General features: G+C 38.4%; 1 protein-coding gene across 9 annotated transcripts in view; it reads right to left on the bottom strand.

The window, feature by feature from the left end:
* The window catches only part of SYCP1 (synaptonemal complex protein 1), a 43586-nt gene that overhangs the window by 10033 nt on the left and 9438 nt on the right, over positions 1-24115 (bottom strand). For all 9 annotated transcript variants that reach the window (XM_083617353.1, XM_083617354.1, XM_083617358.1 and 6 more), the window contains exons 9-24: positions 23434-23503; positions 22587-22660; positions 18636-18744; positions 17319-17413; positions 17037-17221; positions 14663-14730; positions 12532-12593; positions 12092-12208; positions 11173-11276; positions 9511-9628; positions 5939-6009; positions 3913-3994; positions 3400-3462; positions 2728-2790; positions 2243-2305; positions 706-822 (exon numbers count right to left, since the gene is read on the bottom strand). In XM_083617353.1, coding sequence (XP_083473479.1) covers positions 706-822; positions 2243-2305; positions 2728-2790; positions 3400-3462; positions 3913-3994; positions 5939-6009; positions 9511-9628; positions 11173-11276; positions 12092-12208; positions 12532-12593; positions 14663-14730; positions 17037-17221; positions 17319-17413; positions 18636-18744; positions 22587-22660; positions 23434-23503 — 1461 coding nt within the window. The remainder of the gene's footprint in view (positions 1-705; positions 823-2242; positions 2306-2727; positions 2791-3399; positions 3463-3912; positions 3995-5938; positions 6010-9510; positions 9629-11172; positions 11277-12091; positions 12209-12531; positions 12594-14662; positions 14731-17036; positions 17222-17318; positions 17414-18635; positions 18745-22586; positions 22661-23433; positions 23504-24115) is intronic.

The raw sequence follows: 24115 nt of genomic DNA, 5'->3' as shown, positions 1-24115 counted from the left end.
AAAAATAAATCATTTTTTAAAGTAACAATTAAAGACTAAATTTTAACAAAAAAAGCAAAATATGTTTCTTTTATTATAAAAAGTTGTAGATTCTAAGACAGTAATTAATCCAACCACCCTAGTTCTAGTTAGTGGATCAAACAGCAGACTTTGAATGAACAGTGATGCTACACTGGCAAGTGAAATACCTGAGTCATAACAAAGTTCCTGATCATGGTATAATACTACTGTGCCTTTAATACAGTCTAGGAGGGTAGCACTTATTCTATGGATTTAGCCTTAGTATCTTTTATACTTGTGAAAGGAACTCCCAGTACTTTGGGAGGCAGGAGAGATCCCTCATCAATCCAAGTTTCATTTCTCTCATCTCAGAAATCAAGCACCCACAGCTCAAGATTGTAGGATAAACCTTTCCTTTGGCTGACCAAGGCACAGAGCTTAAAGCTCTTTTTTCATCAGGTTTTCCCAGTGTGAAAGTTTTTAAGCTCTCTACCTGAAAGAAAAACCTGCATTTGATGCTTCCTGTCCTCATCCCGAACCATAACATGTGGGGTACATTATGAGTAAGACAGATCAGAGTATGATAAACAGAGACTGCTAGGAACTGATAAGCAGATTGATAAATCCCAATCATGTAAATAAAAACGAGTTTAACTTACGTAAATTATGCAAGTTTACAAAATGTAAAAAAACTTGAACTCTTACCTCTTTGAAAAGTTTTTCTTCTGCTTCTCTAGCCTTCTCTATTTCATTTTTATAGTTGTCAGTTGTTTCTTTATGCAATTTCTTTATATTTTCCAACTCTAATTGTAATTTATTCACCTGTAAATAAAAATGTATGACTCAATCACAAAAGTCAAAATACTGGCCTATGCAATCTCTAATCTGCTGGATATATTTTAGCACAGGCATCCACAACCTGTGGCCCTCCAGATGTTTTGGCCTACAACTCCCATGATCCCTAGCTAACAAGACCAGTGGTCAGGGATGATGGGAATTGTAGTCCAAAACATCTGGAGGAGTGAAGGTTGGGGATGCCTGTTTTAGCATACTGTGAACATCCCTGTCATTTTTGGGTTTTCCCTTGCAGTGATCCAAAGGAGAAGAAAAGTATTCCCAAATGGACTTTTGAAGTAACTGCAATTGAAGCAGCAGTAAGGAGACAGCAACCAGTGAAGCCTTCAAAAAGGAAAGTAGCTCTTATTCTGTTATTAGATGAAGTACTGTATGTTATATTCACAGAGCTCTTTTTCTGTACTCAAAGCATATATCAGCAGAGTTTTAGAGAATTAGTAGCAGTGAACCCATATGCAGAATCAGATCTGCTGCCATTTTCCGATGAAAGTGGTGGAGTGCCAAGGAAGATATGAAGTACAGCTTCAATCCCAAGCATCTCTAGGTTCAGTACCAGGCATCTCTAGGCAAGGGCAGAGGAAGGGGTTTGTGGTAGGTGTGGGTCACCCTGGGTGTCACCACTGAGGGGGGTGACAAAATGCCGGGAGGCACTCACTGCAGGGCCTGCAGCACGCCTGAGTCATGCGTCTCTCCTGGGAGAGACACGGTGGCTTGAGTGCATGCAGGCTCCGCACTGCCCAAACGGTCCGCCCACTGCCTCCCCCCCTCAGCTGTTTGGTGGCTGAGTGGGAGGAGGCAGGCACACTCCGGAGGCCCCACAGTGTGCCCTGCCCCTATGGGCAGCTCACCCCACTCCTGGGCACGCCACCCCAGGGCCTGAGCAGCCACTGTCTTTAGGTAGGAGTGGGAGATACTCCTGTCTAAAATCCCGGAGAGCCACCTTCAGTTCGTATAGATAATGCAAAACTAGATGGACCAATGGTCTGACTCAGTATAAGGCAGCTTCCTATGTCTCTAGTTGCTCTTTTAAAGATGACAAACTGTATCTCCACTTTTCAGAGCCAAGCATGTACTTGTAATTTAACTGCTCCATATCCCAGTTCTAGTGGAAGATCATATCAGGGCAACTTGTTGAATGATCTTGGTGCTCTGCTGACTATGCAAACAAGTATCGAAGACATTCCAGAAGAACAAAACTAGAACTTGAAATGGATAATAATAATAATAATAATTTATTTATTTATACCCCACCCATCTGGCTGGCTTTCCCTAGCCACTGACTATTTCATTCACAAAAGTGAACATCTTGTAGGTCTTAATTCCTCAAATTTTATATTTCTTTCCTCTGCAACTATTATTCAAATGACACAGAAATCAAACATCTTACTTTTTCTTCTGTAATACTGGATTGCTTGCTCTCTGTTGCAACTTTCTTTCGCAAAGCCTTGTTCTGTTAAAAAGTAAGGTTTTATATTTACGAAATTAAAATTATATTGTGATTTTCTGCCACTAAAGCTATGATACATAATAAGCAAATTGGGCCAGTAAAAATATTCAGTTATTTTGTCTTTATTTTTTCCCAACAATGTAGAGCATTCAACAGTATGGCCAGTGTGCATGTGCGCTCGCACACACGCGCGCGCACACACACACACACACACACACACACAGAAAATATTGCGGTATTGAATTCTGAGAAAATTCATAAAGACTGTGGGTAGCCAACCACATATGACTGTAAAAGGACAGCAGTTCTACTCTATGCTACCAGAAGTTGCTTGAGGATCCTTCCTGGTACCCTGGTATACAATTACATTTTATAAATGATATAATTCTATATCTATATTTTTATAATTCTAAAACAGTACTTACATCTTGCTGCAATTCTTCAATATTCCTGGATTTTGTTTCAATTTGTTTCTTTAAACTGTTAATCTAAAAATTGATAAAATATATTTCAAACAATAAGATACCAAATGAGTACTTAATGATCACTTTACTTTTGTTAAAACATCTGACAAACATGTACCCTATTGATGTTCTGTTTGTTTGTTTGTTCCTTGTTCTGATAACTTCAATAAAAATGATTTTTTTAAGAAAACACAGGTAGATATTACAATATTAATTTTAGCTGTAATTATTTTGTTAGAACAAATCCTTTTGCATAGAATTTACTCATGAGCTTGCTAAGCTTGCTGTTGTGAATAGTTATCTCTTTATAAATCCACTGAAGTAAACGTAGCATATATAGGCAGGATTGTAACCTAGAGTAGTTGTGCTAAGATTATTTTAATTTGTATTTAAGTATGTGCATAAAATAATTTGCTTACCTGTAACTACTTTCTGAAACATGTACATCTATAAGTTATCTTAATAATCATTAAACTATGAAATCATTAAAAATGAAACGATAAACCAGTAATGATTGCAACAAGCATTTCAGTTATGCATATGCTTTTTTTCTATGTAAATACTGTTTCTGAGAAACTGAAACATTGTAGAATAAAGCATTGAACAAACATGAAGTAAATTATATTTTCATACCTTGCTTTCAAATGTTTTCAGTTGCTTTTCCTTTTTAGAAATTTCATTTTCAATGTTTCGAACCTGAAATTATATTGTAAAATCTGACAATTTTTTTAATGATAATATTTTCATAATTTAAAATCCTGCCTTTTACTGTCTTTAAGCGTACCAAAAAATCTCACATCCAGCTTTCAATATAACACTTTATCTATACAGAAAGTAATCACAATTATTGAAAAAGGTATAAACAAGATTCCTGAATTGCATTAATTTATGATCAAGAACAATCACACGTAACACACACATATATGAACTGGAGGTTAACCTTGGGTTAGCCATCCCTGATGTAGATAGTAAGGGGCTTATCCTAACCCTGCTGCTCTTGCCAAGTAACATTAAAAGGAACATTTGTTTCTTACATTGTTATAATTAATTAATGTTCCTACATTGTAAGCTTTATACTAAATAAATAAAAATTTAGCTCATCAGTTTACAATTAAAATATTTACATAAGAAGGACCAATATCATACATTGTCTTCACTTTCATCAAGTTTGCTTTTTGCCTCTTCATTTTTCTTTTTCATCTCTTCTTTTAGGCACTTTAATTCATTGCTACATGACAAATTAACAGAAAGGGTTATTACAGTTAACAAATAGCTGACTAAATATATAGAACAGAAAAAGTGGCTTTATTTACTCTAAGTCGGTTATTGAGGTATGATCCTGTGAAAGTTTGAAGAACTTTCTGGCAATAAGAGCTGTTTGACAATAGAACAGACAATAGAAGATGATGGATTCTTCATTGTTGGTTTTAAAGCAGAGTCATGGACACTTTCATTGAGATTCCTGCATTGCAGGGGATTGGACTACATGACCCTCATCATTCCTTCCAACTATACAATTCTATTATTCTATGATTCTACTTTCCTTCCTATATGGACATCCTTTTGCATGGCAAGTTATTTCCATTGCCCCCGTCCCACCTATTGGTTCTTTGAACTAAGCCCCCCACACACACAAAAACAAAAACTTCGCAGGCTATGTTTGGTGTTGGGAATTTTGGCCCTCCAGATATTGCTGACCTGCAACTCCCATCATCCCTGGCCATTGCCCATGCTTGCTGTGACTGATGGAAGTTGTAGTTCATCAACATCTGCAGAGCCAAAGGTTCCCCTAATGCTCACTTTCAAAGGAGAAGCAAGCATTAGAAACCTCTAAATTCTTGTCTGACTCAAATCAAAATCTGAGCCAGAAGACTTCCTGATTCCTTCTTTGCAGATCTGATCCTAGGGAACATCATGGGGAGGTGGGGTAAAAGTCCACAGGGAACCCTTTTACCCCAGAAAGGGTGCGTGGAATTTTGCCCAGTAAATTTAGACTGTGTACCTAACATACCTTTAAACCACAAACACATTTTTTTCCTTAAAGAATTATAGGTAGTGTAGTTTACTACTTACAGAATTATAATACCCAGAAACCCTTAACAAATGCTGAGAATTCTTTGAAGGAAAGAATGTGCTTCAGATGTGTTTAAAGGTATAGTATATACACAGCCTCAGTTTCCCCTAAGCCAACTATTAAAAGCTTCTACCTAGCAAGGCAATGATGTGATCAGAATAGAGCCCAACCCAGTTAACCCCTCATCAACCTACGAAAATGTCTCTTTTCATTTTGCTACATACTGCATTAAAGAACTGAGATGGGCTTTTCCCTCTAGCAGCAGGGTGTTTTTTTGTAGAACAGCCTTTGAAAGTAAGACAATGTTTCAGGGAAGTGGTCTTATTTTCAGTGTCTCAGACAATGAATCAATTGTTTTAATAATAATTTGATTCATTTTTGGTGAAGAAATCTAGTGCCCAGTGATGGATACAAGGGTTCAACTGGACAAGGCCCATTATTTAATAAGCTATAATTAATCTTTACACCTATTTCATTTCCACATTTTAAATGTTAGGGTAAATTAAATTGATTTGAAATTTTTAAAACTTTTAGTAACAGCTAAGAACTGATTCTGAATAATGTACTAATTTCAAACTGATCTATGTCAGTTAAGTTTGACAAAAGAGGCATTAGTATGTAAGAATAAAGACAATGGGCTGAGTCCAGATTTAACCTGCACTTTAAAGCTCAGTTGGAGCAAATGGCAATCTGTGGAAAACCCAAATTGATGTTTGCTCTGACTGAGAGGATTTTTGTGGGGAAAGTTCCAGGGCAAAAACAACAACAACATTCAGATACGGAGCTTTTAGTCATGGACCTGTGCTTGGAAAGAGTGAGGCAAAGGCTAGTTGCACTTAGTTCCTAAGAAAGTCAATGGGCCTTAAGTCATGATTGACTGGATCCATCGATTTCAATAGGACTTGAACTATCTTACAAAGCAATCCTAACCGAGTCTAGTCAGATGTAAGGCCTGCTGAATTCAAAGGGGTTTACTCCCAAGTTAGTAAGGTTAGGATTGCAGTAAGAACCTAATACTGTGAAATTACAATATAAACTGAAAATATTCTATAGTAAAACATTCTATAATATAGTGAAAAGATTCTCATTTTTTCTTGCCTTAACTGGATGTTTGTTTCTTTTAGGTTTTGTATTTGCTTTTCAGCTTTTTCCCCAATCTTTTTATTGTCCTGAACAAAATTCAAAGCAATCTGTTACTGAAAATAGGTGTGATATGCATAGAACTTTATATACTAATATAAAAAGGGCCACAAATGGAACATTTACCTTGGATAGCCCACTGCCACAAATAAATTTCACAATATAATATGCAAACATAGTAAAAATGTGAATGCAATATAGAATATGCAATACAGAAAGCAACAAGGGTGTGAGCGCCATCTTCTGATATTCTGAAGAGAATGGGTTGCTACTGAGTGAGAGGCAGAAGTCACAAAGTGTTTCCAATTCAGATTCTAGATGCCCAGGGGAATGCCATGGGGAGAAACAACTTTGGTAAGAACTTTTGATGAGCTGTTCCTGTTTACACACTTGGATAACCTGGGTGGATAGATAATGATGTATGTTGCCACTGAAATGCCAGATTGGTTGTAAATATTGCATTTTGACTGTTGGGAAGTACATAATGAGCACAGTGGGGTATGGTGGACGAAGCATGGTGAGGTGGAGGGTATTGGCATCAGGTTTCTGGAAGGGGAAGGTATTATATGGTAAAGTATAGGTATCATAAAAAATAGAGAGGGGGACTGGCTGTAGGCTGCTCCCTATACCTTGCAGCCAAGTAACTGGTGATTTGGTGATTGGTGGAACTGTTATTCAATGCCAGGTACATAATAAGTCCATCCTCATCTATAATTTAATTATGGATGAGAGAGCTGAATTTGCTCGTATAAGCAAGACCTGGTTGGTAAGCTGGGTGGAGTAGATTTGACAAAGTTATTCCCACCCTGACACACACACCTCTAGGTATTCAGTACAGCACCAACCAAGGCTGAAGGACTAGGGGTTGAGAGTTTCTGTGGTCCATCTCTTCTGCTTAGAAAACCCTGTTTGCCTTGCAGTGCCTCCTGAGGGATACTACCTGTTGTTAGGTCAACAGGACTGGGGTTGCAGATGGTGTACCTACTGCCTCCCTGATTGAGCTCATTCAAAACACTACCCAACCCTTTGTCATGTATATGCAAAACTGATAACAATACAAAGAATATAACAGACTGTATGTAACTATATAAAAAAATTTTCAAGTGCGATTCAACATATCATATCAAAATATGTGGTTCTATAGAACAACTTATCATATAAACGAAACATATTGTGAGAAATTAAAGACCAGCAGATTGACCAGGAAATACAATCTATTCAGTTCTTATATTAGCAATATCCACGGTGTGGAATTCTTATATCAATCTTGTAGTGTTCCACGTGAAAATGCTTTTAAGAATTCTAGCTTTCCTTGTATGCAGGTATCAGACAAAGAACTTAGAAGAATGGCACATACAGAAAATAAGACAAGGATTCCAGGATAATTCCTTGTTTCACCTAACCGGGCTTCATCAGCTGTGCATACTCTGGATTATATAAACGAGCATAATGAGATGTCTATAGAACCATATATTTTGATATGATATGTTGAATCACACTTGAAAAATAATTTATATAGTTACATACAGCCTGTTACGTTGTTTGTGTTGTTATCCCTGATTGAGCTGGCAGAAGTAGTCTCAACCGTGGTGCAGACAGTGGTTCTGGATGACTTCAACATTCACACCGAGGTTGCTTAGCTTGGACCAGCTCAATGCTTCAAGGCCTCCATGACATCTATGGAGCTGTTTCAAGTTGTCTTGGGCCAATACACAGTACATGCTTGGTATACTATTTACTTCAGGGCAAGTTAAGAATAGTTTGGATAGTGGAAGAATAGAGCTGACCCATTTGTTATGACTAGACCTCTATCTGATAAAGTTTGGACTTAGGACACCAGCCCTTTATGTAGAGGTAGGAGGTTTATTTGGATGGTTCATCCCTGGAGATTTGTGGAATCTGATAAATATTCCAGTAACAACATTTGATGATCCTGTGAAAATCCTTGCATCATTTTGGTACAGTGAGATGAGGAGGGCTATAGGCATGATAGTTCTGGACTACCCCACTCCAACATTGGGTAGCTCATTGTGCTCCTTGGTTTTCCTCTGGTTGATGAGCAATGAAACAGGTTGGATGAGGGCTAGAGAGTAAGTGATGTAAGATTCAGTGTGAAGCCAATAAAACTCTGGTTAGAGCAAATAACCGCCTCTACCATGTAGCAGTTGTCAGCAAAAAAGAACCATTGATGCCTCCATGTCCTCAAGTAGTCACTCAACAGAGCTCTTTTGTGTGGTAAAAAAGTTGGTATCACCTGTCGCTGTTAATAGGACACTGAAACAGTCAAAGCCTTTGCTGTGGTCATTTTGCTAGGCACTTTGAGGCCAAAATCTATCATCTTCATGCTGATCTTGATGCCAGTGATAATATAGTCTCTGGTGAGGAATCCAGTAGGCTATTTTATTCAATTCTATATATAGAATATATATCATTTGATATATCATTTCCAGTTATTGAGGCCTGATGTGGACAATGTAATTTTGTCCTTCCATCCCATTTCTTACTGTTTCAGTGCTTGCCCATCCTGGCTTGTTCGTGAAAATTTGGTGAGTGAGACAAGGTGGATTCAGTGGGTGGTTAAAGCATTCTTGTGTTGGGCAGTCCTCACCACCTTGAAGGAGGCAATGGTGTGTTCACTCCTGGAAAAAACTTTCGTGGACCCTGAGGTACTTGATAACTACTGCCCAGTTGCTCATACCGGGGGGGGGGGGATGCTCAAGAGGGTGGTGCCAGTTCAACTACAGACCTTTTTTGGAAGAAATGGATTATATGGACCATTGCAATCTGGGTTTAGGCCTGGTTGGCAGAGAATTAGCCTTGGTCACCTGGACAAATGACAATCTCCAGAGGAGGGACAGACACAGTGCAACCATATTGCTTCTGCTGGATCTCCCAGCAACTTTTAGTATCACTGATCATGGTATCCTCCTGAAGAGTATTTGTGAATTGGTGGTTAGGAGCATTGTTCCACATAACTCCATTCCTTCTTGCATAGCCAGTCTCCGATGATAGCACAGGGGCTATGTGCCTATACCCTGGCAACTCAGTAACAGGGTGCCAAAAGGCACTGTTGCATGCCTAATGTTATTTAACAACTATTTGAAGCCATTGGGGTGGGCCCAGTGTGGTGTGTTGTGTCCCTTGCTGGGCACATATCACAGCAGGCCTAAGGGATGTGCTCTGGCTGCCTCTTGGCCATCCATCTCTGTTCTGGCTAGCTGTTAGCCATCCAAATCTTTCTTTTCTTGATACTTACATATAAAGTCCTAAACAACTCTGAATCACATTAGTGAAATACCAACGTCTCCTACATTGCCAGGTAAAACTGTCAACAAATGGAACTCAGTTAACTGCAATATTGTTTAATGGTGTTACTATAATTATTTTAATTATGGATGTCTACATTTTAACATTTGTGGAATCATAAGCAGCTTATAAAATATAAAAAATAAGTCAATTTTGGCATTAAACAATATAAAAATAAATCATAACCATATTTCATTATTACAATGAAAAAAAGGTAAACCTGCCTTAAGATCTCCTTGAAGCTTTTTAAAATCAATAACTATATTATTTTTCTCTGTTACAATGCATTCTTTGTCCAATAAAAGTCTACTCAAATCCAGGCTTAGTTGCTCATTCTTTAATCTATTAGAATAATAAAGAAATATTAGAAATAATGATTTTAGATTTACTTCTCAAGTGTGTGATTATAGACACAATCCATACATTGGGTGGTATCCAACAAAGTGCTTCTACTAGTTCAATGATTTCCACTTGTGCAATGGAACTTCTGCCTCTCCTCTCTCCCCCCCACCCCATCCCACTCCTGTGTTAGCAAAAGCGCTTCATCAGACACCACCTACAGTTAAATAGTTTCATAGAGAGAGGTTAATACAATGCTACTATTCAGTGAAATCAGTAGGCTGGATTGTGTCCTACTGTCTGTTTTTAGCTTGCATCAGATAGAATAATGTGAACATTTTATTTTTATTTAGACATCATTTGTATATAAATAAAAATAGTATTAATGTGAGCTGGAATGTATATAAGAAATTTAATGTGTAGTGAAGTCAATGTAGGTTTTGTATCTGCAAAATTGTCTGCTTGGGGACAGAGCTCCTGGATCTACTACTGTCAATGGAGGCACACTTCAGTGACTTTCTACCATCTTTGCCTGGTAGCCCAGCTAAGTTCCTATCTGGATAGGATACCTGGCTTCAGTAATCTCGGGTCAAGTGACCTATAGATTAAATTAGTGCATTGCACTATATGTGGGGCTGCATTTAAAGACAACTTTATATATATATAAATATGTGGGGATGCATTTAAACAGACACGGAACAATGGTTCCAAACTACAAGAAAGAAGATTCCACCTAAACATTAGGAAGAACTTCCTGACAGTAAGAGCTGTTCGACAGTGGAATTTGCTGCCAAGGAGTGTGGTGGAGTCTCCTTCTTTGGAGGTCTTTAAGCAGAGGCTTGACAACCATATGTCAGGAGTGCTCTGATGGTGTTTCCTGCTTGGCAGGGGGTTGGACTCGATGGCCCTTGTGGTCTCTTCCAACTCTATGATTCTATGATTCTATGAACTTGGAAACCACAGCTGATGCAGAATGCAGCAGCAAGAGAGTTAACAGGAACAATGCAGAATAAGCATATACTGTAATACCAGCTCTGGCACATCTTCACTGACTGCAACATGAATATATTAGGACCCTGTGTTCATCACCTGAGTCCTTCTCCGTGTGCCACCTCTGAAAAAAGTTCAGAGGGTGGTGACAAGGGAAGGGGCCTTTTTGGATGTGGTCCATGTCTATGGAATGCTTTACCCAACAAGGTCCACCAGGCACCAACATTAACATCCTTTCAGAGCTATGTTTAAATGTACCTCTTCTCCCAAAATTCTAAGGGGATATGATTATCATGCTTATTGCAGCTTCTGTACATATGTATGAGATGGTATTTTGAGTTTACATGGTCAAATGTGATGGGGTTTTTTTAAACTGTGCAAGTTGCCAAGGGAACTTTTTTATTATGTGACAAACTTAAATAATAAATAGTAATAATAAAAATAAAACAATTTTTGTTAGGGTATTAAAAGTCATACTTCACTAAAAACAAAACATGAAATGAAATAGCCTTTCATAAGCAACATTTTGCTAGTTTTTATGTATAATAAGAACATACTTTTCTTTTTCGAGCTCTGCTGTCACTGCTGTAAGCTGCGCTAAGCAATTTTGTTTATTTTCAAATGCTCTAGATAACTCCATTTCCAAGTCATACATTTTTTTCTGCAGATAAAAAAAGTATAAAAGAATTTGCACTTTACACCTACTGTGTCCAACAACTTCAATGAAACAGGTTGTGTTATATTAGTTGAAGTTTTCCCACAGCAGACAGGGCAGTTTAGAAAAGTGTGAAAACTGAAGGATATCTGCTTAAAATGTGGATGGAATGAAATCCTTGAGTAGCACTAGTTCATGCACCCCACATCTCCATTCATTTCTCCCTCTGTACATGGTCAAGATACGGGTAGTTTGGAGCTCAAGTAACTTGACAGTGAGTTAGATTGAGCACACAGATCTCCCACTCTCTGGGTTGCCCTGGCCAGTACCATGTGTGCACATGCTAAGAACAGGAAACAGGGCTCTGCAAGCCCCATGGTGCTCTGTATGAGTTTTATGCTCAGAGCATGATCCAGCGAAACAGTGCAATTCAAATCCCAAACATATCAGGATGAAAGAGGGTCTGGAGCTTTCTTGGTTCAGCCAAGCTATGTCAGCATGAGTCCCTTACCCTGGCTGAGCCAGAGATACACCAGCATAAGTTCTTCACCACAGCTCAGTTGTGGTGTAGTTCCACAAAAAGGGGCATTCCAGGATATGGCAGGGCATGAAGACACTTACCGTAACACCTATTCCAAACCCCTTTCAAAGTGGTCACATGATCTAGCAACTTCAGTCATAACTGAGGTTATATGACTCCCCATCAATTGATCATTATCCCACACTTTCTCATGCATTTCCCATCACTTTCCTTTTGTCTGATTTTTTGTTAAGTGGGTTTGCTGCACAAAACAACAACAAAGAAAATTAAACAAGCTAACCTGAATAGTAGAGTCATCAGCAGTTCTAGATTCCTTTTCCTTTATTAATTGATTTTTTTCTGACTGTGCATACTCCAACTGGTTCTTCAAATCTTTTTGAACTTTGATTGAACTTTCCTAAATAATACAGATATTTTAAAACCATATAGTAATAATATATTTTAAATACCAATTATGTTTAAAACAAAGAAAATGATGATTGTGAACTTGGATAATGGCCTGAGATTATAAAATTGTAGGCAATATATACTTGGATCACAATCAATGGAGAGTTGAACATAGGACAAGTATGCTTTACTATGTGTATGAATGGTTCTTGTGTATTTTGGTAATTAAAATAAATTGGTAGAGGTTTGAAGAATTAATCCACAGTATAATGAAGGAAATGAAACTTTTAATAAGACTAACTGGTGAAGTGGTGTAAATAAGAGGTCCCTTACCAAGGCTATTTCCATTTCTTCAAGTTGTTTTTCTTTATCATTTTTCAGTTTGACCATCGTTTCTGCAACAAATATAAATGCAAATAATACAAAATAATGCATTTTTTGTTGAGAAGTAGCATATATTATTTGCTTTTAAGTTCAACTCAACAATTTACTGAAGTTATCTCAAATGTGTTGTGGGATCAGTTTGTTAATAGAACAGATGCTGTGGAAAGAGTACAGTCAACTATACTCTTGATCATGTGCCTTCTTGATCTGTGCCTGATATTTTTTTACTGTGTGTACATATCTGTATCTATTTTATTATACTGTTTTAATGTTGCATTTTTGTAAACTGCTCACACATTTTAAGTATTAAGTAGTTTAGAAATGCTTTTATATAAATAAAATAGTAAGTATTGAGCAATAGCCAATGATAGGTGGAGCAGACCCTTTAAGAGCACCCTTTGTATTTTTAAAATGTTTTAAATGTACACCCAAAAATAAAAGTACAAGCACCAATGAGTCAGGATCTGCAGGGGGGCAAAAATGGCTCCAAATCAAGTTTACAGACTGACATTATACAGTTGAATTTTTTAAAACAAACACAACACCTGATATTTACTTTGATCTTTTATTTTATTTATTTTATTTATTTTATTTTATTTACGGCTATTAGCCCATAAAATATGTACAAACATAAAAACACAGGGACATAAAAACAGATCCATATTGTTAAGTTGTGGGTGAACATATCAGGTGACACAGCAATTCTTCAGACAGCTCTTGTTTATTCACAGGCCAGAACAGAACTGAGCTGAAGAGTTCAGCCAACCTTCTTATATACAGTGGTACCTCAGGTTAAGTACTTAATTCGTTCTGGAGGTCCGTACTTAACCTGAAACTGTTCTTAACCTGAAGCATGACTTTAGCTAATGGGGCCTCCTGCTGCCGCCGGAGCACAATTTCTGTTCTCATCCTGAAGCAAAGTTCTTAACCTGAAGCACTATTTCTGGGTTAGCGGAGTCTGTAACCTGAAGTGTATGTAACCTGAAGCGTATGTAACCTGAGGTACCACTGTAGAGCTCAACTACAACGCAACAGTAACAACTTTCTGTAACTATCCAATCACTGAGAGTCACTTTCAATTCCTTATTTGCATATGTGGACCTGAGTGAAAACTATCTACAGTATCCCCCTGCTGGCCCAGGGTGAGAACTTCAGTACATAACATATATCTGCTAACATGAATCTAAATCTACCTGCAAAATAAAGATGATATCAATCTGCACAAAGAGGGTATAGACACCAAATTTTAGGGCCTCATTCCCCACTCCATCAATTTTGTTTGTGCCTCAGACTATCCAAGTCTGAAGTTCAGCTGTATTAGGCCCCTCTGAGGGCCAGTTTTCATCAGGACCACAATGTGCTGAGATGTTGTTACAGCATGAGACTCTTAATCTCAGGCTCATGGGTTCTAGCCCCACATTGGGTGAAAGATTCCTGCATTGCAGGGGGTTGGACTAAAAGACACTTGTGGTCCCTTCCAACTCTACAAGTCTGTGATTCTGTGCCCTATCTCTCTCCTGCTTCCAGTCCTAGCAGATAAAATTCTCTAACAAAGACTTCCCTCCTAGAGCTAATAGGAAGTGTGTGAGTGGATTTTTCAATGAGGCATGGTGGGGGAGGAAAGAATTAAACCTCCCCTCCCTGCATGCTGAAATCAAGGCAAAAATCAGTTTCCCAGAACCATCTATTTACTCCCCTCCGACCCCAACCAATGTGGTTACCAATGCTGCATTTAGCATCATGTTTGGCCCCAACACAGAGCCACCGATACTCAAAAATGAAAGATAGAATTACTCGATTTCCCTGGAAAGAAATCACTGTGTATTGAAAAGAGAGAATATTAAAACTTCCTACCTAAGAGAAAGAGAAGGATTAGCAGAAAAAAATTTGAGAACCATCATTGTTGGTTCTAAACAACTGGCTCTTTCTTTCTTGCCTAACAAAGGAAACAATAACTGCTACACTACTGAATTTCCATACTGAACACAGGACTTAGATGAATATTCATATAATAGAATTATCACTGCTAATAATAATAATTAGTTAAAAAAAACCACAGTACCTCTATTCCTCAACATACCTAATTCAGCTGATTTCTTTTGGAGTTCCAAAACCAATATATCTGAATCATCCCTGAGTTCCTTCTGTCTATTAAATTCATTGAAAACATTCAGCGTATGATTTAATAAGAAATGAAAAATTGATTAAATCTGCAAATCATATAGCGATGAACTTGGGAGAGAAACATATTTGTATAACTGTTAAGACACATATATTTACAGCTTGAAATGCCTATTAATGGTAGAAATTGTCACAGCTAAAAATTGGCTGCTGTTTCTTTAATGCTAGAAGAACTACCGTAAGTAAGCATGAGGCAGTGGCCTACAATGACTTATGCAACCTTTCACCTAATTGTACCTGTATATATAGAGTGGTCAATGTTAGTGTTTGGTGTGGGTTGGTTGGATGGTAGAAAGCTGGTTGCGTTTGGTGTGTGTAAAAGCTGTCGGTTGTGGTTGGAGAAGAAGACTTTTTAAGAATAAAAGCAGCAATATTCTGCAAGAATACTCTTTCTCAAAGACTCTTTTGTGCCAACTAAGGTACGAGGACTAGGCAAAGGAGTAAAAAGGAGGTCAGAACCTTTTCTTTTTCAAACACTGACAGAAATGTCTATAGGAACATGGCTGTAAAGATGCATTAAACCTGAGTGGCAGGTTGAGTAACAGACCTAACTTTTCTTTCCGATCCTCAGCTGACTTTGCCCCATCTTTCCTTTCTCTTGGTCAACAAACAAACAGAAAAGGAAGGATCTTTTAAATAATTTTATAAAAACAAAAGATATCATTGGAATTCCTTAAATAGTAATACTATGTGTGAAGTTTTTGGTTTTGGGACTTGGGACTTTGACACAAGAAATGGCTCCAGAAAAGGTGAGGACCCTGGGCAGTTCCCAGTAACCCTGCTGACTGAGCTTTACAACAAAGAGCTGAGATTTTGTGAAGACTTGTGTAGGCAAACAAAGCTTATTCTGCAGTTGGCCTTGACCTCTTGGAGAGCTGGGTGTGCTGATTTAAAGGACCCTTGTCAGATTCTACAGGCACTTACTTCTACACTTGTACACAGAGAAAATAACATCTTGAAGCAAATTAAACTGGATAAATGGAGTTGCAAAGGTTAACTGGTTCCAGTCACTGCATCACTTCCTTGATCAAATTAGCAGGTCCCCCACTCTTACCACATTTAGTTTTAAAAAAATAAAAAACAATTGGAAGTTAGTCATGGATCTCCCAGCACAATGTGCTTTGGCCATAAAGCAGCGTTTCCCAAACTTGGGTGTCCAGGTGTTTTTGGACTACAGTAACCATGATCACTGGTCCTGCTAGCTAGGGATGATGGAAGCTGTAGTTAAACAACAGCTGCAGACCCACGATTGGGAAACCGTGTTCTAAAGTAATACGTTAAATCCAGTCAAATATCATATTTTTCCATTTCCATATCCTCAACTATAATACATACTACATGTATACAAGTTATATACAAATGGGTGTTCCATGCACACTTCCTCCCCCTGATCCCATTCTGGGTTTGTTTTTAAACAGATGATATAGTGGGAGCTGATCAGGATGAGTACCACAATGCATGGAGAGAGGGGGTTAACCTTTTGCTTCATGAAATTGTCCTAAGAACAATCCCCCACAAAAAAAATCAAAAACAGCAATTTTTTCAGTTTTGTAAAGTCATGAGTAACAATGAGCGGATATATTAGGCCAACTTGGCAGTTAATCTTTTTTTAACTTTGTTTACTAAACAGAAGTAAAATAAATATGCTAAATTAGATCACTCTCTATGAGTCTAGGGCAGTGGTTCCCAATTAGCTAAGTACTGTGGACTTAAGCCCCTACTTTTGAAAATTTTGATATTTCTATGGTAGTTTTATGTGCATGTTGCTATGGACCCCCTGAGGTCCATAGACCACCAATTGGGACCCACTGGTCTAGGGCATTAGCAAATTTTCCAGTGCATATTACCCCAAGCAAACTACCCTAATTTTTTTTTGAAAACCCGCCTCATTCACACCAAAGCTATTATTCACCCTTATGAGGGAAACTGCTAGGTTTCCCCTCCCATGTTCCATGGTCCATGGACTGTGATCCCCACTTCCCATGCATGGTTGCTATTTAAAGAAGAAACACAAACTGTGGGGATACTGTTTCTACGTAACCCTTAGAGAACAAATAATCATATCTGAAAGCTATTTGGGAATGGGGAGTATTTATTTTGTCCTGACTATATACCTGAACAAATACTCCTTTTCAAAGAGGGTTTCATGTGTAAAGACTTGGGCAAAGCTTGTAATTAAGTGACAGATTCTCAATGTTCTTGTCATTCTGTGAAACCCTGTTATCACCAATAGTGCTATTCTTTCTTATGTATGCATGTAAGGTCATTTTTACCTCATTTCTTCTTTTTCTAGCAGTTCCTTCAAACTGGAAACTTTGGCCTGGAGATCATCAATAACTGATGCACTTGTTCTTTTAAATTCTTTAAATTCTTCTATTGTTTCTTCCTTTTGTTCAGTTACTTGAATTAATGTTTTTATTGCAGTTTGCAACTCAGTTTCTAAACCCTTACAAGTATTCTAAACAGAATAAAGAATATATTGAAATTAAGATACAATTCAGAAAATTTTCACTTCTGTTCTGTATTATTGTACAAAAAATATTGCAAGTCCATACCTCTGCCTTTTGCAAAGAACTTTTAGTTTCTTCCAGTTCAGTCAATAAGTCATTTTGTTTAGTCTGTGCTTTTTTTAACGCTTCATCATGTTGTTCTAAATTTAAAAGTAAAAGACAACACATTTTCAGACATTTCTGAGGTTTGGGGCAATCATAGTGAGTAGATCTCAGTTGTGTGAAAAAACCTGCCTGGCAGGAAGAGCAAACTCAGCTCCTGTTTGAAATCGCTTTGACTCGCATTCCATGTGCTCGGACCTTCCCTGGGCAGGATTTCAGGGGTCACAGGCACACACACTCCAATCCCAGATCCTTCGGCATATCCATGCTTTGTGTCTATCTATCTGTCAGGGACTCAACCTGACTTTGTGTGTTAGATTTGTTTAATAAAAAATAAAGCTATTAATTTGAATATATTCATTGTGTTTATTAAATAGTATTAACAATATTGCAAAAACTTTACTTAGTGATATGGAAATTTAATTCAGTGTGTGGCCTGTGGGTTCTGTGTCAAAGTCTTTTGCAGCCCACTTGGTCTATGAGGTTGGACTGCTCTGATCTAGACTGTACAGTATAGGTCAGTGTGAGCATATGTAAGGGAGTGTACATTAAAAGTCACCCATAGGTGGCACTGCATGCCAGTGAGGTTTTACCAATTGACATCACAACAAATTGTTGCCATGGAGGTGGTGGTAAAGGTACCTTCTACCATTTCTGGTGGGAAACCCAAGGATCTCTAAGTTTTATCCATAAATAAATGTCTAAAATCTGTAAAACTGATATGTCTCCTGAACTTGCTTTGTTGAATTTTGGGATGGACATGTGGGTACTTTATAACTTTTTGTAAACTACTTTGAGGTTTTCTCCAATCAAGTGGTATATACATTTTATGAAATTAAATAAATAATAAATAACTGAAGGATTTAGTAACATGGATGCTAGCTGCAGCTATTATTTCAAGGACACAAAAATGGAAAGATTTAAAGAACTTGCAAATCATACTCTGGTAAGAACATGTGGACAATAGCCATTTCATTTCATTTGCAAATACTACAGGTCCCAATGCACAAATTTGTCTGTCAGCATCAATGAGAGAAATTTGGGTAGCTTAAACAATCTCTGTATCAATACCACTGGTATATCAAAGATGGTAGTTATTTGTATAATCATCAGTTTACAACATTTGCAATTTTTTGTTTGTTATTAGTGTTTATAAATAAAATCTTTTTTAAAAAAAATCTGAGGGCAACCAGTTGGTTCAGTATGCTGTACCACTACTTCTAATAATGCTATTTGGAATAAAATCATAAAAATGCTTACTTTTTATTTCTTTTAACTCAGCAATAAACTCTCTTGATTCTTGTAACTGTAGGTTTATGTGTTTCATTTTATTATCTTTTTCACCATTTTGCACTGCCAAGTCTGACACCTAATAAAAAGAATAATTTATGCACATAAATAGCCATGCTTGCCATTTCAGCTTCACATTTCTGTGTTATGCACATGGTTTAATATTTGCCTTTTTAGATATAGAAACCATTATCAGTTACAGGAGATATGAGAAAGATCATCCTACAACATAATCTTACATTGCTGCATTCAGACAATAGACTAAATCATGGTTTAGAATTATGAATTTCATATTGGGCTTGCATGCTCCTCCTCCTGCGCAGCCATGAAGAGATCAGAAGCTTCCACTTCTGTTTTAGATTAATCACAATTTAGCATTTATTTCAAACTCTAAGCTGTGTTTAATGTTAATCGTGATTACTTGAAGCAAGCTAGTCTCATAAATTATAGTCTGAAATCAGTTTGTTGCAACTAACCATAGTTAAAATTAGCTGCAGTTCAGATTCAAGGCATTACACAGCCACCATGACTAACAATCACTGATAGCCTTTTCCTCCATGCATTGGTCTAATCCTTTTATAAAGTCATCCAAGCTGGTGGTCATTATTAAATCTTGTGCCAGTGCATTCCATAGTTTAACTATGTACTATGTGAAGAAGTCCATCCTTTTGCTGTTCTGAATCTTCTAACATTCATTGAATGACTCCAGATCCTAGTGTTATGAGAGTTGTAGAAAAATGTCTCTCTTTTTTTTTTTTAAATGATATTTATTGGAAAAAAGTTTTTTTTTTAGAAAAAAAAATTACACACACACAAAGAAAAAACAAGACAGAAAATGAAAAAGAAAAAATAAAACCATCATTCTCAGATTCCCCATTTTCAATACCTTCTTTCTTTGACCTCCTCCTCCTCCCTTTTCTTGTATCCTGATTAATAATAATCGCAGCAAATCCTTTCCTTAATTCATAATATTCTGTCATTACATTACCTTAATCTATTTTCATCTTCTCATATAGAAACCTTAAAGTTTAAAGCTTAAATCTTATTTTAACCAACTTCTCCTAACCATAACATTCTTACCTAATTCTTTAGACATTTTTACAAGAGCCAAGTAATTTCATTTCAACATTTTTCTAACATTCATTAATTTTATAAAACAATCCTAATTATATAAAAAAAGAAAAAAAACAATCCAATCTTCATCCAGCGTCCCTTCCTCCTGGTCCCGGGCTTTGTCAGTCCTTTTTAACCTATTAATCTAGCACATTAACCTGGTAATCTTATATCCGAGGCCCTCAAGTCTCTTCCATGTCCCTTCCGCAGCTCTTCTTCATATTTTCCTTTCATTCGCGGGAACTCCAGCTTAGTAATGTTTTGGACCCTTTTCAACAAATCAGCCCCTTTTCCATAGACCAGACTGGACTCCATATGGTATTTAAAAACATGTTCCAGACTCCCTCCAAAATTGAGAGCCCCCACAGCTCCAGACATCTGACGGCCCATTGCCAGACTCGAAAAGTCCAAATCTCCCTGTAAAGGGAGGTCTATCCAGCCCCCCATTTCCAAACCTAACCAAACTTTATTTTTCCAAGTCTGGTTTTTTCCAAGTTCATTTGTCAACTCCAAAAATTTATGTTCCTGCTGGGCCGCTGCTCCCTCCATCTCTGGCGCCCAAGATTCAGCAACATCCTCTTCTTTCAGTTGTTCTGTCATGGCACACTCCTGTTTTAGTTCCTGAGTGGGCTCCATATAATTTCCCACTACCTGTTCAAGGGTTCTGGCCGCATTATTCATTAAATCCGTCTTCTGGCTTAACTGATCCAATAGGGCATTTATTTTGCAGAAAGCACCCAGCAGTGCTTCTGAAAACATTGTCCTGCAAGGTCACAAATCCTTTCCCACGGTTGTAATCTGAGACAGCTGCAAGCTCCCAGGAATTAGTTACAATTTCACAGTCCCCCTCTAGGGGGAAAGCTTCTAGTTGTTCTTTCTTTTGATAACAATAGCAACAAAGTTTCTTTTTTAGGATATTTTGTCCATATTTGTTCTTTTAAAATGCGAAAGGAAACAATGGGATCACTATGATTCTCTTCTCTTAACTATCTGTCAGAAACATTTGTTTCTGGTCAATGAGCTTCAAACGTCAATTCTGACACCCCGCTCCAGGATCAGGACGATGGAAAATTACTTTGCTTTAAACTCACTTCTGCAGGTTTAACAGCCCAAAAAAGATCCCCCTTCTTCTCCTGCTGCCGAAGGGGGGTTCAGCAATTTTAAATGATGAAAGCCAATCCTTTAAAAGTTATTTTCAAAGCTCTAGTTTACGTTGTCTTTGCTTTGTTCTGGCTACAAGGAAATGGAAGGCTGACTTCCTGTTTAGACCTTCCCATTTCAGTACCAAATTAGGGTAAATTTTAAGTCCAAATTCCTTTCTATTTCGCCAGTTCTTAATTCAAGTCCAATTATTCAATGTTTCAGTACTCACGGGTGGTTATTTTAGATGCCAAATTGTCCCAGGAAAAAGGCAGCGCTCTCCGGTAACGGCTATACGGCTTCGCTCCGCAGAAAAAGCAATTGACTCACAGCACCGCGCCACTTCCCCCTCGTCGCTTCGGAGCCCGTTAGTGGGTTCCTTTGCGGGTTGGGGGGGCGCTAAGGGTGCCCGCTGAGTCCCACGGTCACAGGCTTCATCCGCCTGTGATTTCCAGAAGGGTCCCCGCTTCGCCGCAGCGGAAAAGACCCGTTTCATGCGGAGCTGGTCCCTCCAATTCAGAGGGAGTCCGCCATTACCGATGGCGTCACCCCGGAAGTCCGAAAAATGTCTCTCTATACACTTTTTCCACCATGCAAAATTTTACATGCCTTTATCAATAATTAACCACAGTGTTGTGTCATCTGAACTGGGATCTGTGGTTAGTTTAAACCAGTGATGGCTAACACCCCATTCAGAGATCTAATCTGGCTCCCAAGACCCCACCGACTGGCAAAAAGAGGAAAATATAAAGTAGACAGCACTGAGGTGGGTGAAGTCCAGCACCCTGAAGCAGATACAAGTTGGCCATTCCTGGTTCTCAGATTGATCATTTGATGGAGGAGGGCATTTAAACCCCCTCCATCAGTTGATCTACATGGATCAGCTGAGGAGGTTGAGCTATATGCCTCTGCGTGAGTGAGTGAGTGAGTGAGTGAGTATGTACATATTCAAGAATGTCGCATGGTCACAGTGTTAGAATAGAAGAACCCCCAAATACAGTGGTTACATACACTTCGGGTTACATACGCAAGAACTTTGCTTCAGGATGAGAACAGAAATCGTGCAGCAGCAGCGCAGCAGCAGCAGCAGGAGGCCCCATTAGCTAAAGTGGTGCTTCAGGTTAAGAACAGACCTCCGGAACGAATTAAGTTCTTAACCTGAGGTACCACTGTAGCTCAATGAAGACTGAGGAATGCTGAAGGGGGGGAGAGAGATGTAAAACCAGGTATAAAACTGCACCAGATGTGAAACTGCAAGATTTTGCTGCATGTTCCACTTTTTATTTTTACTTATTAGTTACATTTTTTACAAAAAGTAACTCATGTGACTAACAAACACATTCATACTTATAAAAAGGCAGAATTAAGACATCCCACCAACTGTCTGAGGCCACAGCTAATTAAAAGCCAACAGCCTAGCAAAATAAGAAATGTTCTGGCCTGGCACCTAAAGGTAGATAATGATGGCACCAGGTGTGCCTCCCCACAAAAGCATTCAGTAAGTGGGAAGCCACCACTAAGAAGGCCCTTTCTTGTGCTGACACCCTCCCTCTGAGGATGCACATGAAAAAGGGCCTTGGATTATGAACGTAGAGTCCTGGTTGGTTCATGTGGGGTCTTGTTAATAACTAACATAATGTTATTAATCTCAGTAACAATAAAACACACCTGTTTTTCCATTGCATCCATCTCTCTTTTGTGGACTTTTTCAAGTTGTCCTATTTTTTCTGCTTCTTCTTTTACTTCCAAAATAAAAATCATGGATATTTTTAGTAACTACATGACAATAAACATACTAAAAGAGGAAGATGATTCACACATTTATAGATATCACTCATTCATATGACAATGTGCATGTTCACGCATCCTGCTAAACCAATTATGGAGAACCTGTTTCAGCTTCAAAGCTACATTCACTCATGGCAGCTTTTCAGGAATCACATACCAGTGGCTGATGGGCCAGAAGCAAAAGTAGACAGATCAATAAATGATATTTATTTATTTATTTATTTATTTATTTATTTATTTATTTATTTATTTTGCTTTGTACAGTAGGCTGTTTCTACACAGATTCACTCATCCCTCTCTATCTTCGAATCAAGAGGTATTATCAGAGGTCAGCTAGGCTCAAAACACTCAAGGAGGGTATAAAGCAGGATCAGTGGGAGAGTGGGTGTGGCTCAGGAGGGATGTGGGTCAACCAAGGGTCAGATAGAGAGATATGAACTACTACCATTTGGCTACAATGCCTGAGGTTTCTCACCCCTATGCTAAATTATAGTTTAGCACCACGTGCATGACCCAGAATGAGTTGCAGCATGAATCTAGCTGGTGTGCTCTCCTTGCTTTTTCCATGTTGGGAAGCCAGGACAGCAACTGTGTCCCACCCGTGCTACCTTACTAGCTACTGCTGATTTCATCCAAGCTCTACCCGTATCCCAGGCTTCTCCCATCAGTAACCACTTCTTCTCTCAAATAATTACACATATGCCATAAATTTTAAAAAGATTCTCACATTTAAAAACCATTTCCAATCTGGAGTTTTCTGCTTGTACACGAAGTTCCTCAAAGGCATGTATCATTCTCTAACAGATGTAAATAAACAATTAGTAACAACAAACTTCCTATAATGCCAGTGAATATATATATATATTTAAAATTCACACCAATTGGGTAGGAAATGGGGGGGTTGCATTGCATGTAACATCATGATGTCATGTCCAGGCGTTCCACAGCAGCTTGTTTTCCATGGCCAGCAGCGCTAGCAGCTCCTCCTGCTGCTGCTGCCATGGCCCAGGGGCTGCTTCCCCTCTGCAGCAGCAGCAGGAGGAGCCACCGCAAACCACTGCAGCTGCACTTCCGCATTGGTTTTGGTGTCCTAGCAGGTCTGTTAGTAGCCCAGCAGTCCTTATGGCATTAGCAGCGGCTTGGGAGGCATTGCGCCGGCAGCCTGGTGGGCCTTGTGTTAGCAGTGGTAGCCACTGCACATCCAAATGCTACAGAATTTTGAGGGGGCCCAGCCCCCTCTTTGAAAATTGGGGGGGTCAAAGCCCCCCACCCCGATGGAGCCCCTAACACCAATAGTCATTCACTCAACGGTTAGAACAATCCCTTGTTATAAATATTTTTTCTTAAGACATTAAAGAGTACCTACTAATTAAAAGCATTGCTGGATCATCTTTAAAAAGGTAGGTGGA

Source organism: Podarcis filfolensis (assembly GCF_964270895.1).
Source record: "Podarcis filfolensis genome assembly, chromosome: 6".
Classification (NCBI taxonomy): Eukaryota; Metazoa; Chordata; class Lepidosauria; order Squamata; family Lacertidae; genus Podarcis; species Podarcis filfolensis.
This window is presented reverse-complemented; position numbering and strand designations above follow the sequence as displayed.